This window comes from Pseudophryne corroboree, chromosome 5, assembly GCF_028390025.1.
Source record: "Pseudophryne corroboree isolate aPseCor3 chromosome 5, aPseCor3.hap2, whole genome shotgun sequence".
Taxonomy (NCBI): domain Eukaryota; kingdom Metazoa; phylum Chordata; class Amphibia; order Anura; family Myobatrachidae; genus Pseudophryne; species Pseudophryne corroboree.
In genome coordinates, this window is record NC_086448.1 from 760,849,545 (window position 1) to 760,867,319 (window position 17,775).

Genomic DNA, 17,775 nt, shown 5'->3' on the forward strand with positions numbered 1-17,775 from the left:
AAAATGCTCTAAGCCAGGCGGAACCACTCCTGCAAGGAAAACCGGTGTTGATTCAGTCGGACAACATCACGGCGGTCGCCCATGTAAACAGACAGGGCGGCACAAGAAGCAGGAGTGCAATGGCAGAAGCTGCCAAGATTCTTCGCTGGGCGGAGAATCACGTAATAGCACTGTCAGCAGTGTTCTTCCCGGGCGTGGACAACTGGGAAGCAGACTTCCTCAGCAGACACGATATTCACCCGGGAGAGGGGGGTCTTCATCCAGAAGTCTTCCACATGCTAATAAACTGTTGGGAAAGACCAATGGTAGACATGATGGCGTCTCGCCTCAACAAGAAACTGGACAAGTATTGCGCCAGGTCAAGAGATCCACAGGCAATAGCTGTGGACGCACTGGTAACACCTTGGGTGTACAAATCAGTATATGTGTTTCCTCCTCTGCCTCTCATACCAAAGGTATTGAAGATTATACGGTGAGGAGGAGTAAGAACAATACTAGTGGCTCCGGATTGGCCAAGAAGGACTTGGTACCCGGAACTTCAAGAGTTGGTCACGGACGACCCGTGCCCTCTACTTCTGAGAAGGGACCTGCTACAACAGGGTCCCTGTCTCTTTCAAGACTTACCGCGGCTGCGTTTGACGGCATGGCGGTTGAACGCCAGATCCTAAAAGGGAAAGGCATTCCAGAAGAAGTCATTCCTACCTTGATTAAGGCAAGGAAGGAAGTCACCGCGAAACATTATCACCGCATTTGGCGAAAATATGTCGCGTGGTGCGAGGATCGGAGTGTTCCGACGGAGGAATTTCAACTGGGTCGTTTCCTACATTTCCTACAATCAGGATTGTCTATGGGTCTCAAATTGAGATCTATTAAGGTTCAAATTTCGGCCCTGTCAATATTCTTCCAAAAAGAATTGGCCTCAGTTCCTGAGGTACAGACTTTTGTTAAAGGAGTACTGCATATACAGCCTCCTGTGGTGCCTCCGGTGGCACCGTGGGATCTAAATGTAGTTTTAGATTTCCTCAAATCCCATTGGTTTGAACCATTGAAAAAGGTGGATTTTAAATATCTCACATGGAAAGTGACTATGTTACTGGCCCTGGCTTCCGCCAGGAGAGTATCTGAATTGGCGGCTTTATCTTATAAAAGCCCTTATCTAATCTTCCATTCGGATAGGGCAGAACTGAGGACTCGTCCGCATTTTCTCCCTAAGGTGGTATCAGCGTTTCACCTGAACCAACCTATTGTGGTGCCTGCGGCCACTGGCGACTTGGAGGACTCCAAGTTGTTGGACGTTGTCAGAGCCTTAAAAATATACATTTCAAGGACGGCTGAAGTCAGAAAATCTGACTCGCTGTTGTTACTATATGCACCCAACAAGTTGGGTGCCCCTGCTTCTAAGCAGACGATTGCTCGTTGGATTTGTAACACAATTCAACTTGCTCATTCTGTGGCAGGCCTGCCACAGCCTAAATCTGTTAAGGCCCATTCCACAAGGAAGGTGGGCTCATCTTGGGCGGCTGCCCGAGGGGTCTCGGCATTACAATTCTGCCGAGCAGCTACGTGGTCGGGGGAAAACACGTTTGTAAAATTCTACAAATTTGATACCCTGGCAAAAGAGGACTTGGAATTCTCTCATTCGGTGCTGCAGAGTCATCCGCACTCTCCCGCCCGTTTGGGAGCTTTGGTATAATCCCCATGGTCCTTTCAGGAACCCCAGCATCCACTTAGGACGATAGAGAAAATAAGAATTTACTTACCGATAATTCTATTTCTCGGAGTCCGTAGTGGATGCTGGGCGCCCATCCCAAGTGCGGATTATCTGCAATACTGTACATAGTTATTGTTAACAAATTCGGGTTATATTGTTAAGGAGCCATCTTTAAGAGGCTCTTTCTGTTATCATACTGTTAACTGGGTTTAGATCACAAGTTGTACGGTGTGATTGGTGTGGCTGGTATGAGTCTTACCCGGGATTCAAATTGCCTCCCTTATTGTGTACGCTCGTCCGGGCACAGTACCTAACTGGAGTCTGGAGGAGGGTCATAGGGGGAGGAGCCAGTGCACACCACCTGATCTGGTAAAAGCTTTACTTTTTTGTGCCCTGTCTCCTGCGGAGCCGCTATTCCCCATGGTCCTTTCAGGAACCCCAGCATCCACTACGGACTCCGAGAAATAGAATTATCGGTAAGTAAATTCTTATTTTTTTTTTTTTAGTGGAGTTGGGTTTCTGGGTACTCTGAAACCCCCCGTGGGTGCGCCACTGATGATTTATGCATTTTATGTATTACTGTGTATGGGAACAGTAGAATTATAACTTAAAGAAGAATCAGAATGCCTTAATATGGTAACCTCTACACTGCCGCCTGGTTCTTTTACATGCTACATTGCTTTACCTTCTCTTGCCCATTCTGTGCTTTGCACTAAAGCCTTTATATAATCTAGACCAGGGTTTCTCAACCTGTGAACGATTCACGAGGTACTTCAGTAGATTAAAGTCAAAATTATGTTATTGACACATTAAAGGGTATTTCTCTAGCATCCATAAGGGATATTGGGGAGATTTAGATGGGGTATAGACGGGGTCCAAAGGAGCCGGTGCACTTTAAATTTCTTCAACTGGGTTTGCTGGCTCCTCCCCTCTATGCCCCCTCCCACAAGCAGTTTAGAAAAAAGTGCCCTCAGCAGAGGATGCACATCTCTGCAGCTCCAGAGAGTTTTCTTCAGTTTATTTTAAATCTTTATTGTTTTCAGTATGCTGTTTGGGCAGAAGCATACCTGCACCGTGGGAGTTAAGGGGGGATGGGGTGAGGGGGGCGGTCTCCGGCCTTGCGAGGTATCAGAGCCGCTTTCCCGCTGCAGGACCACCGCCCTGAGAGGTTGTTTGTACAGCGGGACACTGCGCCTTGGCTGTCACAATCGCAGCACGCCCCACACCCCTAACTATAGCCTGAAGGTGACGACAGTGGTGAGTACAAACCGGGGGCCCCGCTAAAGGGGTCCCCCAGTTCAGTGTGCGGCTGACACGCAGGGGAGGCATACGGGACCCTCCTGGGGGGGGCCCGCTATAGCCCCCTGTGTACACTGGCCAGTGGTGGCTTAAACTAACACTTGTATGATGTTTTTAAGCTATTTGGGAGACATTGCCAGTATAACAAACACTGTAGCTGCGGCGCCATTGGGGGGGGGGGGGGGAGCTACCTCAAAGCGGGACCAGCTGCATTTTGGTGCCTTCCACTGCTTACAGCTACAGCAGCAGGCACACACAGTTCCTCCTGACACTCAGAAAGCGCTGGAAAACTGGTACAGGGTGTAGCAAAGAGGGAGAGCCGCTATTGTGCACAATCTGTGCCCTAAAAAGGACAGTAATCATAGGTGTTTCACTGTGATATACACTGCCTCACTGGGGCTGTGTAGCTGGGGTGTGCTGGTCTCCTCTCACATACAGTAAGGGCAGGCTTGCTAAGTTATTACTTGTCTGTGTTTATGTGTATGTAACTGTGCTTTACTGTGAACATGGGTAACACTTCTTTCCCTCGACATCTGATTCTGTATCCTGTGAACAATGCAGCCAATTTTCACAACTCAGTGAGGGGCTGGGGGGAGGGTTAAGAGCCTTCCTGGCTAGGTGCCTTTAAAACTATGATGTCTGACATCACAACTGATTGCTAATGCTAAAAAAACCTCAGCTATTACAGCAGGCTGTTGCAGACCTAGCTGTCAGTGCAGATGTTACACAGCCCCTGATTCAGATGAAGAGATACAGGAGGACTTGGATCCCGTTAGTGGGGCTTTCACTTCTGCTCAGGATATTGAACCCCTCATTCTGGCTATACGGGACGTGTTAAAACTCCCTCTAGAGGACGCTGCGTCACAGCAGTCGTTTTTCTTTACACAGAACAAGCCTAATGTCACTTTCCCTGATTCTGCAGAGTTAGATTACGTATTTAAGTTAGCCTGGAAAAATCCAGACAAAAAATACCAAGTGTCAAAAAGATTTTTGCACACTTTCCCATTTGCTCCTGAAGGTAGGAAATACTGAGAAGAACCCCCGGCAGTTGACGTATCCGTCTCTCGCCTGTCTAAAAAGGCGGTGCTGCCTGCCCTGGGCTCCTTTACCATGAAAGACCCTGGGGACAGAAAAATAGAGACTACACAAAAGTCTATCTACACAGCAGCATGTATATCACAAAGGCTGGTCATAGCAGGTTGCTGGATGACCCATGACATTCATACGTGGGCTACTGAAATTCAGGAGGGCCTCCCCAGGGATATGCCCCTGGTTACTACGGTAACTCATAAGGCACATCCAGGACACTGCTAGTGTCCTGTGTGACTCTCTCAAGGAGATGGGCAATATTAATGCTAGGACCTCTGACGTGTCGATGTGCAGGGCCTTGTGGTTGCGTCAATGGAAAGTGGTCGCAGAGTCCAAGCGCAGTGTGGAATCTATCCCCTTTACTGGGGAATGGCTATTCGGGGTTGAGTTGGATACGTGGATTTTTTTTTTTTAATATGAATTTTTATTATGTTGCGGGTAAACAAAGCAATTGGGATAGGGGTACAGAAAAGAAAAAGGAGAGGGGGGGGGGGGGGGGTAGGGGGGGTAGACACAACAATCAGCATAATACAAAATAACCTATAGAGCATTATACAAAACATTGTACGTAGAAAAAGCAATGCAAGAATAAATCATGCCATCATAGAAGATACATTAAGCTAACAGCGGATATACCTAGGCGTCTGGAGGGGGCGTGGGGTTTGGTGAACGGTTAAGCCAATAGGTGGATCACGGGAACCATCGGAGCAGTGGGGATGTTGGGGGTAGAGGCATAGGCCACTCCCGCTGTCTCGAATTCGTAGTGCGACTGAACGGCCATTTCTATTGCAGAGAAATGGGGAGCCTCGGTGGAACGCCAAAGGCGAGCAATTGAAAGTTTTGTTGAGATAAGGATATGGCCTAGGATATAGCGGTCACCTGACGTTAAATCACCATAGTATAGATGTAGGAGGGCCAGTCGTGGATGGGGAGAAATATGTTGGCCTAGCACTGATTCTATGAGGTGGAAGACCGAAGTCCACAAGGGGGTTAAGAACAGGGCAATCCCAGAAGACATGCATCAAAGTACCGACCATGCCACAATTCCTCCAGCACATTGTGGATGTGGATGGTTGCATCGCATGGAGGCTGGATGGGGTGAAATACAGGCGGTGAAGAAGTTTATAGGATAGTTCTATATGTGATATACATTTAGAAACTGTGTAGCAGGATCTATATATCGTTTCCCATTCTTCCTCCGAGATTGAGCATCGCAGATCAGCTTCCCATTTCATTTGGGAGGGGGCATTCTGTAATTTTTGGGGATTATTGATGTAATTATACCATTTGGTAATACCGCCCCTGCCTTCCCCCGTCTCCAGGGACCTTTGAACAAATTTAGGCAAGGAGGGGGGGGGGGGGGATAATGGGTGTCGAGACTCCGTGGAGCCAATGTCTAAGCTGCAAACATTTATAAAATTCCCCATGTGGCAGGAGGAAAGTTTCTTTGATCTGGGCAAAAGAGAGGAGGGCACCTTGCGCCATAATATCCTGTAAGGACCGGATTCCCTGTGATATCCAGCCATCGAATCTCAACTCAGGGATCAAGGAGGCTATTCCAGTCAATGATATGGTCGTGGTAGGGAGAGTTATATCATTTCCACTTCGCACTATCTCTAGCCAAGCTTTCCTAGTAGATTGGACAGAAAGAGATTGATTGATTAAAACTGTGCCCTCAGATTTAGGGAGTAACAATACATCGGTCAGGGGTAACGGGGCTATAAGATCTTGTTCAAGTTGTACCCATGATTTATACGTGGGTAGGATATACCATGCCCCTATCTGTGCCAGACGGCAAGCCAATTGATATGAGTGTAAATCCGGATATGCCAAGCCCCCGTCTCGTCTGGGCCGAGTCATAGTTTTCCTGGCTAATCTTGGTTTCTTGCCTTTCCAAACATAAGAATTAAATATTGCGTTACATTTGGATAGAAGGGAGTTGGGCACGAGGAGGGGGATGGCCCGGAACAGGTACATAAGTCTGGGAAGGATCGTCATTTTCAACGCGGCTATTCTCCCCAGCCATGATACATGTTGCATCATCCAGTCCGAGACTAGAGTTGTGGATTTGCGCAAAAGAGGGGGGAAGTTAGCGGCTATCAGGTCGTCTAGCTTCGCAGTAATATGGATTCCCAGATATTTGAGGCTTCTATCCTGCCACGAGTACGAGTAGGAAGCCTTGAGTTCAGACAAAAGAGGTGGTGTGAAATTAATGGGGAGGGCCTCTGTCTTAGTGTTATTAAGTTTATAGTAAGAGACTGCTGCGTATTCGGACAAGAGTGTGTGTAGCGCTTTGAGGGAGGAGGAAGGGCTAGTGAGCGTCAGAAGTACATCGTCTGCGAAAAGACATATCTTATGGGAATGCCCCGAAAATTCCACACCCCTAATCGAGGGCGAGGATCGAATTTTCTCAGCCAATGGCTCCATTGCCATAGCGAAAACTAATGGGGATAGGGGGCACCCTTGGCGAGTGCCGTTCGTAATGGGAAAAGGAGATGAGAGCAGTCCGTTCACACACACCCTTGCCGAGGGGAAAGAATATAAGGCCATAATGGATGAGATGCCTTCTCTGCATCTAGCGAGAGCAATAGTAAGGGAAATTCTGATCTAGCGAAGGCGTTCAGCACATTTATCAATCGTCGAGTGTTGTCGGGGGACTGTCTGCCGGGAACGAAGCCCACCTGGTCACCGTGAATTATAGAGGGGAGTAGAGGGTTAAGCCTGTTGGCCACTAATTTCGCATAGATTTTCAAATCGGTATTTAATAAAGCTATGGGGCGATAGTTGGGCATCATGGCGGAATTTTTCCCTGGTTTAGGAAAAGCTACTACGCGGGCTTCAAGCATCTCAACTGGGAAGTTCCCTATTGAGGATGCGTGATTAAAAACTCCATCCAGAATAGGGACCAGGGTGTCTTTGAAACATTTGTAGAAATTGTTTATAAACCCATCAGGGCCTGGGGCTTTGTCTAATGGGAGCGAGTCTATAGCTTGGGTGATTTCCTTCTGCGACCATGTTGGTTTAAAGTCTGCACAGTATCCAGGTCGAGGGAGGGGAGGTTAACATCTTCCAGAAAGGCTGCTATATTAGCTGGTGTAGGTTGTGGGGTAGAGACATCGACTTTTAGATTATAGAGGATGGAGTAATAAGAGGCAAAGGAGTTAGCTATATCTGATGGGTCGGTTATCTTGATATTGTGCGAATTGATGATATATTTCACCCTTTCCTTAGTATTTTTCCCCCGCAATTTGCGTGCAAGCATTCTACCCGCCCTATCTCCTTGCATATAGAACTTCTGCCGCAGTCGGAAAAGGTTTTTACGGACCTCCGTTAATTCTAATTTATTCATCTCGTCCCTGACCTGGGTCAAGTCTCGATATATTTTCTTATTAGAGGGGTTCAACTTGAGCAGAGCATCTAGGTCTTTAAGATGGGCTTCGAGTTCTACCTGTTTTTCCCGGGAGGTCCTGCGTATATAAGCAGCCGCTTGAATTGACGCTCCTCTAATCACCGCCTTAAGGGCGCACCAATGCGTGAATACGGACGTTTCTGCTGGGGTGTTAGTTTCAACATATAGGGAGAGGGCCTGAGCTATAGACCGATGGGCGTCCGGGTTTAAAAGGAGGTAGTCCCCAAAGCACCATAAGGTAGGAGTGGACCTCACTTGGCGGGGGTTCCATCGAACTGAGAGGGCAGAGTGATCGGACCACGATACTGGCAGGATAGAAGCCTTCGAAACCTGTTGGAGAGTCCACTTATCCGATGTCACTAGATCGATCCTAGAGTAAGAGCCGTGGACTGGGGAGAAGAACGAATAGTTCCTGCAAGTCGGGTTCTTAGCCCTCCAAACGTCATAAAGGTCATATTCATGCATTATATTTCTAAAGGCATGGGAGCTGTCGCGTTGCGAATCTCCCTTGGGAGGGGGGCGGGCCTGGGATCTATCCACCGCTGGATCAAGGACCATGTTAAAGTCACCCAACAGTAGTAAAGCACCCGTGAGGTGCTTTTGAAGGACTGTGAAAATTTTCCTAAGGAAAGGTATTTGTTTAGTGTTGGGAGCGTATAGCGTAGCTATAGTGACCGGCCTATCTTCCAATTTGCTTGTCAGTATAAGGTACCTGCCTTCTTGGTCTGAGATCTGGTACTCTAGAGAGAAATCACAAGAATTTGAAAATAATATTGCCACTCCTGCTCTCTTTTTCGGGCCATTGGACATATAGCCCAAGGGGAATTTATTATCTCTGAGAGAGGGGGGTGACGAAAACATAAAGTGGGTCTCCTGCAAGGCTACTATATGTGCCTTACATTTTGCAAAGTGACGCAGGGCTAGTCGGCGTTTATTCAGTGAATTCAGCCCCTTTACATTTAATGATAGTACATTAACCATTAGGCATATCTAAGAACCGTGCTATTATCAGGTTGCAATTAACATTTATGTAACAGGATCTGCTAGAATGAGTGTGTGTAAAAACTTGGAGAGATAGGAAGAATAGGGAGGGTATAAGAAATAGTAAGAAGGGGACATAGAGCGGGCACCACGAGGGTGCTAAATAGTGTTGCCCAGTAAGGCAACACATGGGGTCGGGGCGAGGTGCGGGGAGTTATCTCCCCCCCATTCCTAAAGCATTCAACCTAAAAGTTAAATAACTGACCGCGAGGGTCTACGGGGCCTATGCCTCCTCACGGGGAGCTCCACAAATAACATAAATATCATCAAAAGGAGCAACATCATCCCGTTTAGAGGGGCTAGGTTAAGCATGGCCAATATGAGTATAGTGCAAATATTACACAATAAACATCCTAAGTTAAACTGGTGCCGCGTAAATGGATAGGGAAAAATAACTACTGTATGTTCCCCCCGGACAACATCCAGGAGGGCATAGCAGCGGCACAGTGTATCATAAAGGTATGCAGGAAAAACAAAATCACGTTTGACAATGACATACAACCTTGTAGAGGAAATCAGTTTCTAATGTCCATTGTCTGCCATCGTCCACTCCTGCGTCAGCTTGAGAGCTGCCGGTGCCTTTTCAGATGTATCTTCTCTCATCCAGGAATCCAATATTTTCAGACCCACTTCTGGCGTGATTATCGCGTGCATAACGTCATTACGTCCTACCAACAATTTCGTCGGGAACCCCCAGCGGTATAGGATATTGGCTTTCCTAAGCGCCGAAGTCACCGGGTAGAACGACCGTCTCAAGGCTAGGGTGGCAGCCGAAAGGTCTCCGTAGACTTGTACATCTCCCAGGGTCTTGGCTGGCAGGTCCTGGCGCATAGCCGCCCGCAGTATTTGTTCCTTGATATGGAAGTAATGCATCCTCATTAGAGTGTCTCTCGGAGCATCCTTTGGGGCATTTCTAGCCTTCGGTAGGCGATGGATGCGGTCGATGAGAAAGTCTTCAATAGAGTTGGTTGGGAGAAGCGCCATGAAGAGGTCCGTCGCAAATTGGGTGAGCTCTGCGTTAGTGACGGTTTCTGGAATGCCTCGGAGTTTTATATTATTACGACGTGACCTGTACTCCAGGTCACATGTCTTCCGCCGTAAGTCCGCGACTTCAGCCTGGAGCTCTTCAAGGTTGGTAATCACCTCATTATGTGACTTCACCACCTCCTCACACTTATTTTCTAGATGATCTGTGCGTTGGCCTATAGCGTCAACCGACTGTTGGCAACTTTGAAGCGCTGTCTTGACTTCCATCGAGATGTCATCTTTAAAGGAAGCCAGTAGTTGCCGCATAGACCCTAGTGTGAGGGGTGCATCATCATCGAGTTGAGAGAGTTTTGTTTGATTCACCCTAGGGGTCATGGATATGTCATCGCCACTCCTGAGGTGCTTAGGTAAGGAGTCCGGTATGACGGAATGTTTCTGGCTTTGGGAAGACGGAGATTGTTTAAAGAAGGCGACCTGGCGGGTTGGAGTCGGGTCTTTTTGGCGTTTAGGCACCATAGTCCCAATGCGAAAGTCCTCACAATAATGTCGTATATACGTTAAATCGGAGCCAGGAGGAGGAGAGACAAGCCTATGTCGGCTCTATGTGCATGCCCCGGCAGTTTTACGTCTTCAGGAGCGGGGGGGAGTTCCACACATCGCGTTGGAGATCACATCAGAACAGCCTAGGAAGAGGTGAGTCACCCCACGGCATCCGGTCGGCTGGCTTTAGCGGGGATGAATTATCCTTATACGTATGTCTAGCTTTCCCTTGTGTCGGCAAATTTGAGTATCAGGGAATGAGCAAACACCGCGCCTACCTCATGTGTAGAGGCACTGAGAAGCTGGTGTATTTTGCAAAGAAAGATGCTGGACATAGGCAGAACTGCAGTACTGGCTATTTGCCAGTATTCAAGATGGCGCCTCTAGCTTCGAGTCATAGGCCTTTTATATCTTTAGAGCCCTGGGTACCTTGTGAACATTGGTGGTGTCTGCGGGTGTGGGCCGAGGGTTCCGGGGTCCCCGTCTCCCCCTCTCTCGTCTGGACTCCCAGCAGGGAACTCTGCTCTCTTCTGGTGAGGCTCACAGAGATTCAGCCTAAGATTCCAAGATGGCCGCCGGCCAGTGCACAGGTGAGGAAAGTGCACTTTAAATATATCCCCCGTGGTCTGACGGTTAAAGGAACTCGTCCTGAGTGCGGCCGGGGGTCTGGGGCAGACTGGGGAGCGGTGTGGGGAGAGGCAGACTGAGTCTGGCGGTGCTACGGGTCCCGTTCCGTCCGCGAACCGGGCCCGGAGCTCAATGTCGGGACGGCGGCTAACTCGAGGCCCCGGTCTCTGGAGCTCTAGTAGGCCGTGATCATAAAAACGTTGCCGCGGGTTCCCCTCGTCCATGGAGACGTCCACAGCCGTGGGCAAGGTCAGGCAGGGTGGGCCCAAGTGTAGGGATTAGTTGTTATTGTGGGCTTTAGCCTGGAATATGCAGGAGCTCCCGCACAGTACGTCTTCTCCTAACGGCGTCCAAGCCACGCCCCGGATACGTGGATTTTTAAAGTTACTGAGGGGAAATCCACGTTTCTCCCCTCTAGAGCCCCACCGGTTAGGCGTTCCTACCCAGGGCCATCTGTTCAGTCCTTTCGGTCTAACAGATTTTGATCTAGGTCCAGAGGTGCCTCCAATGCGACTGGTTGGCCTCGGAGGGCGTGGTACGTGGATTTTCTGGATATGTCCGTCGAAGACCCTTGGCCTCTACCATTAAGAAGAGATCTTCTTCAACAAGGACCGTTGGTCTACCCGGAATTACGGCGACTTCGTTTGACGGCATAGAGGTTGAGCGGAACATATCCTAGCTCACAAGGGCCTTTCCAAGATAGTCATTGCTACCATGGTTCAGGTCAGGAAACCTGTGATGTCAAAACACTATCATCATATCTGGAGAAGATATGTCTCTTGCTGCAAGGACCGCATGTACCCACCTGCAGAGTTCAACTTGGGACGTTTACTGCAGGCTCGTGGGATAAGGGCTTACATCTGGGTTCCATTAAGGTCCAGATTTCAGCTCTCTCCATCTTCTTCCAGAAGAAATTGACAGTGTTGCCAGAAGTTAAGACCTTTTTGCAAGGGGTACTTCACACACTACCTCCTTTTGTGGCGCCCACGGTACCCTGGGATTTGAATGTTGTGTTGGCGTTTCTACAGTCCTCCTGAACGACTGATGACGGTAGCAGACAAGTACCTCACGTGGAAGACGGTGATGTTGTTGGCCCTGGCTTCTGCTAGGCGTATCTCAGAATTGGGGGCCTTATCGTGTAAAAGTCCCTACTTGGTCTTTTATGAGGACAGAGCAGAGCTCAGGACTAGGCAGCAGTTCCTGCCGAAGGTCGTCTCTGCGTTCCTCTTGAATCAACCTATTGTGGTTTTGTCAGGTTCTGGCACTTCTGCTCTTCCGAAGGCATTGGATGCGGTGCGAGCCTTGCAGATCCATGTCAAGAGAAAGGCTCGGATCAGAAAGACGGACTGTTTGTGCTATATGATGCGCTTAAAAAAGGGTTGCCCTGCTTCAAAGCAGTCTATTGCTTGTTGGCTTAGGCTTACTATCCAACAGGCCAATGTGTCGGCAGCCTTACCTGTTCCACAGTCTTTGAAGGCCCACTCTACAAGATCGGTGGGGTCTTCCTGGGCGGCTGCCCGTGGAGTCTCGGCTTTGCAACTATGCCAAGCTGCTACCTGATCGGGGAAGAACACCTTTATGAAGTTCTTAAGGTTTGATACGCTGGCCAAAGAGGATACCCAGTTTGGGCAGGCGGTGCTGCAGAAGTCTCCGCACATTCTCGCCCGTTCTGGAAGATTTGTGACATCCTCATCGTTCTAAGTCTCCCCAATATCCCTTATAGATACTAGCGAAAATAGGATTTTAATTACCTACCGGTAAATACTTTTCTCGTAGTCCATAAGGGATATTGGGCGCCCGCCTCAGGGGGTAATTCAGAGATGATCGCAGCAGCAAATTTGTTAGCAGTTGGGCAAAACCATGTGCACTGCAGGGGGGCAGATATAACATTTGCAGAGAGAGTTAGATTTAAGAGGGTATCTTGCATAATTTAGGACACATTGAGGGGTACTTAGTTAACAGGTATAAGGGGGAATGGGATACAAGAAGACTGGCAATCTCTGACCTAGACAGATGGGTTTATATCTGTTGCCGTTACATATTGGACTATCCAGAGCACAGTATAGATGGAAGACTGAACATAAACACTGTAAAGGTGTATATACTTTAAGGCTGAATTGATAAATGAAAGTTGCCTGAAGGTGGAATGATGATAATTTACTAGATTGTAATTCAAGGCTCGTGACACACTGCATTGATTATGTATTGTATGTGACGGGCCATAAAACCATAGTATTCCTCTATTTATCTTTTCTCCATAGAAAGCGCTGTGTGACGTTAATGAGCAGCTGCAGAAAGAACAGGAGACCTTAAAGAAAGGAAAGAAAATCATCATTCAGGACATCGAGGGTTCAGATGAAGATCAAGATAATCCGAGCTACAAGAAAGGTAATCACACTAGAATTCTAGGGGGAATATTCAATTACCCGCACCGACTGCGGGTGTAAAAGTATCGCTGGGGGGGCTATCTAATTAGCCACGACAAACCAGCGCGTGTTGCGGCTTATTTGGGATTTTATTTCACCTGCCTCCGATAACAGCCCCATTTTCAGCCGAAAACGGGGCTATTTCACCCGAAAAACACACAGGTTTCACTGAACCTGTATGTTTTCGGGTGAAAATGCACCTTTTAGCGGACGAACCAATCAAATAGGCCGACCACAAAACCTGAAGAAACATCGGGGTTTTTTACTCCAGATGTGTCTTCGGTGGCTAATTGAATATCCCCCAAGTTATGGAAGATCTGACAGATTAGCTGATCCTGATGACGGTTTAATATAATCGAAACGTAGATCCAAGGGATAGTTTAAGTGTCTCCTTTTCTACATACTGACTGAATTAGTCCTGTGAGTGCCGCCTGCTGCTGTGGAACTATTGTTGGTCCTGTAAGGGACCTGAGGAGGGCACCCGGGCACGTTACTGTGGTAGGTTGAGTGCCGGTTCGTGCTACAGAGATATAGATAGTCCAAATAATGCCGGCACTCACTTGAATGAAGCAACTTGCTCTGGTGCAACAGAGTCCAAACACAATACTTCCATATAGTAACGGCACTCGGAGACAGCAGTGTAGCAAAAGAACTGTATTGGCCTAGTACTTTCGGGGAAGCACCCCGTCCTCAGGACCACACACTGTTTCTCTGTGTGGTCCTGAGGACGGGGTGCTGTCCTGCTACCAGTCCTCCTGCCCCCTCCGCCATCAACAATCCCCACTCCCTAGCCGCGGCACAGGTGGAACAAAAGCTGCTGCGGCCACCGTCATAGATGTGTATGAAAGCGGCGCAGCGGAAGGCTTTCATAGCCCTCCCTGCGCCGCATACTCTCTGACCCCCCGGGACATCCTCTGCATGTGATGTCACAGAAGTGCCTCCCCGACACAGCCGCGCCCAGATCCCCAGAGGCCCTGACTCCGCAACACAGCACCTGGGCTGCCGTCCTGGAAGCCCCGAGAGGGCTAATGTAATGGATAGAGTGGGTGATATCGCGGAGGGTAATGTCTGGACGCTGAATCAATGTAAATGGTGACAGTGCTGTGCAGTGGGTGTGCAGTGTCACTGACACTGCACAGCACTCTCACCTTTTACATTGATTCAGCGAGTCAGTCAGTTTTGCCAGCCAGTCACTATTGTTAGCGCTGGTGTCTCAATGTGCCGCATTACAGGGAATTAGACTCACTAAATAAACTACAGCTCCCAGCAGCTCTTAGCGCCGAAGCATTCCAGTGCTAAGGCCTGCTGGGAGCTGTAGTTTGAGTGCATCTTCTTCCCTGTAATGCGACGCGTTGGAACACCGGCGCTAACAATAGTGACTGGCTGCTTGGTTGCTGTGCGAGTCTCCAGGAGAGCCACTGCCAAAGGGAGGACAGCAACTTAGCTGCTTCCAGGAAGAGAAGCAGGAGAAGCATTACCCGCCCCTCCCCCACCCGCGGCACCCCTGTACCAGCGGTGGCTCCGGACCCCACCCACGGCACCACCACACACCCGCCACTCTCCCACCAGTGGCATCCCCGCAACCGCTTTTCCCCCACCCACGGTGGCTCTGGACCACCTCCCCCACCCGCTGCACCCACACACCCGCCCCTCCCCCACCCACGGCACCACTGCACCAGCCCCTCCCCCACCCACGGCACCCCCGCAACCGCCACTCCTCCAATCACAGCACCTACTAGGTGATTCATCAGGCCCTGCGTGCGCTGTTCACGCCATTGCAAGGGTTTATGACCCGTTAACAATCGCACATCCTTTGTCCGTGCAATATTTAACCGCTCACACAATTATGATTGGAGGTAATACTCCATATAATAAAAATATTTCACGCCACAAGGGCGTGCAAGGATTAAGGGTGCGTAGCCCCTTACGACAGTGTAAAGAGCACCCGTAAGGCACGATAAATCATCTAGTTTTTTATATCGAGTGTTGTGAAGTGTGTTTATAAACGTTGGTTTGACAAGTTATGCATTGGCAGTACTCAATGATGTACTTAGAAACATAGAATTTGACGGCAGATAAGAACCACTTGGCCCATCTAGACTGCCCATTTTTTTTATCCTTTAGGTAATCGCAACCCTCTTTGAACCTTAATTCCTTGTAAGGATATTCACATGCCTATCCCAAGCATGTTTAAACTGCTCCACAGTCTTAGCCTCTACCACCTCTGATGGGAGGCTATTTCACTTATCCACTACCCTTTCTGTGAAATAAATTTTCCTTAAATTTCCCCATACAGTTTCAGTGTATGTCCTCGAGTTCTAATACTTCTCTTCCTTTGAAAAATGTTTCCCTCCTGAACTTTGTTAAAACCTTTGGTATATTTGAAAGTTTCTATCATGTCTCCCCTTTCCCTTCTCTCCTCCATACTATACATGTTAAGATCTTTTAGCCTTTCCGGGTAAGTTTTGTGATGTAGGCCATGCACCATTTTAGTTGCCCTTCTTTGTACACTCTCTAATGTATTTATATCCTTCTGGAGATATGGTCTCCAGAACTGGACACAGTATTCCAGATGAGGCCGCACCAATGACCTATACAGTGGCATTCTTACTTCTCTTTTCCTGCTACCGATTCCTCTCCCTATGCAACCAAGCATCTGACTTGCCTTTCTCATTGCTTTGTTGCATTGTTTTCCTGCCTTTAAGTCACTTGAAATAGTGACTCCTAAATCCCTTTCCTCCTCAGTAGTTTCCATTATAGTATCCTTGATACTATATTTAGCCTTTGGGTTTTTGACACCCAAGTGCATGATTTTGCATTTTTTAGCATTAAACTGTAGTTGCCATGTTCTTGACCATTTTTCAAGCCTAGCTAGGTCATCAATCATTTGTTTTACCCCTCCTGGTGTGTCTACCCTGTTGCATATCTTTGTATCATCTGCAAAAAGGCATACTTTTCCTTCAATACCATTTGCAATGTCACCAACAAAGATATTAAAGAGAACTGGTCCGAGTACAGATCCCTGGGGTACTCCACTGGTAACATTTCCCTCCATAGATTGCACTCCATTTACTACAACTGTCTGTTTCCTATCCTGCAACCAGGTTCTTATCCATTTAACTATTCTATAATCCACCCCCACACTTTCAAGTTTATTTAGCAGTCTGTGATGTGGGACAGTGTCAAATGCCTTACTAAAGTCTAGATATTCTAGATCTACAATTTTCATCACAGAGTCAAAAAAGTCAATAAGATTTGTTTGGCATGATCTCCCACCAGTAAATCCATGCTGTTTTGGATCCTGTAAGTTGTTTGATTTAAGATATTCCACAACTCTTTCTTTTAGTAGTTTTTCCATTACTTTCCCTACTACTGATGTAAGACTTACTGGTCTGTAGTTACTTGTTCTTCATTGTTTCCACTTTTGTACAATGGAACTACATTTGCTCTTTTCCAGTCCTCTGGAATGGCACCTGTATTTAGTGACTGGTTAAATAATTCTGTTAATGGTGCCACCAGCACATCTTTTAGCTCTTTTAGTATCATTGGGTGTATCCCATCTGGCCCCATTTATTTATCTATCCACTTTTAGTTTTGAAAGTTCAGTTAGGACCTTCTCCTCTGTAAATGTACTTTCATCTACCTTATTTTTATGAATGTCCTTGCAACATAACTGGGTACCCTTCCCTTCTTCTGTAGTAAATACTGAGCAAAAATAATTAATTATTTAGGTGATCTGCTATTGCCTTGTCTCCCTCCACCAAATTCTCACTCTCTGGGGTAAATTTACTAAGATGGGAGTTCTATTTAAGATGGGATGTCGCCCATAGCAACCAATCAGATTCTACTTCTCATTTATCTAGCACCTTCTAGAAGATAATACCTGGAATCTGATTGGTTGCTATGGGCAACATCCCATCTCAAATAGAACTCCCATCTTAATAAATTTACCCCTCTGTCTTAAGTCTTATTATTCTTCCATTGATTTTCTCCTTTCATTTATATACTTAAAAAAAGTTTTGCCCCCTTTATCTACCGATTGGGCCATTGTCTCCTCAGCTTCTGCCTTTGCACGTCTGATCACTTTCTTAGCATCCTTCCGTCTGTCAAGATACACCTCTTTGTCATTATTATTTTGAGTCTGTTTGTATTTCCTAAAAGCCATCTTTTTTGCTTTCACACTAGTTTATACTTCTTTTGTGGACCACATTGGCTTCCTTTTCCTGGTGCTTTTCCTAACCCTTTTGATACAAAGGTCTGTTGCCCTTAGTATTGCACTTTTCAGTTTTCCCCATCTCTCCTGCACTCCTTCCAAGTTCCTCCAGTCCGCCAATGAATCACTTAAACATCTCCCCATTTTTGCAAAGTCAGCATTTCTAAAATCCAACACCTTTTGTTTTTGTGTGACAGGAGTTGGATCCTGTCTTTATACTAAACCATACTGCTTGATGATCACTGGATCCCAGGTGCTCACCCACATATATGTCTGATATCCTGTCACCATTTGTAAGAATCAAATCTAATATTGAGTCTTTGCGAGTGGGCTCTCTCACCAATTGCTTGAGAGATGCTCCCTGTAAGGAATTTAGAAATTTGCCACTTGTAGCTGAACTTGCAAAGGACCCCTCCCAATTTACATCAGGTAA

General features: G+C 47.5%; 1 protein-coding gene across 3 annotated transcripts in view; it reads left to right on the top strand.

The window, feature by feature from the left end:
- Positions 1-17,775, top strand: part of SPAG1 (sperm associated antigen 1) — a 308,451-nt gene that overhangs the window by 104,462 nt on the left and 186,214 nt on the right. For all 3 annotated transcript variants that reach the window (XM_063924199.1, XM_063924198.1, XM_063924200.1), the window contains exon 10: positions 12,965-13,091. In XM_063924199.1, the coding sequence (XP_063780269.1) occupies positions 12,965-13,091 (127 nt within the window). The remainder of the gene's footprint in view (positions 1-12,964; positions 13,092-17,775) is intronic.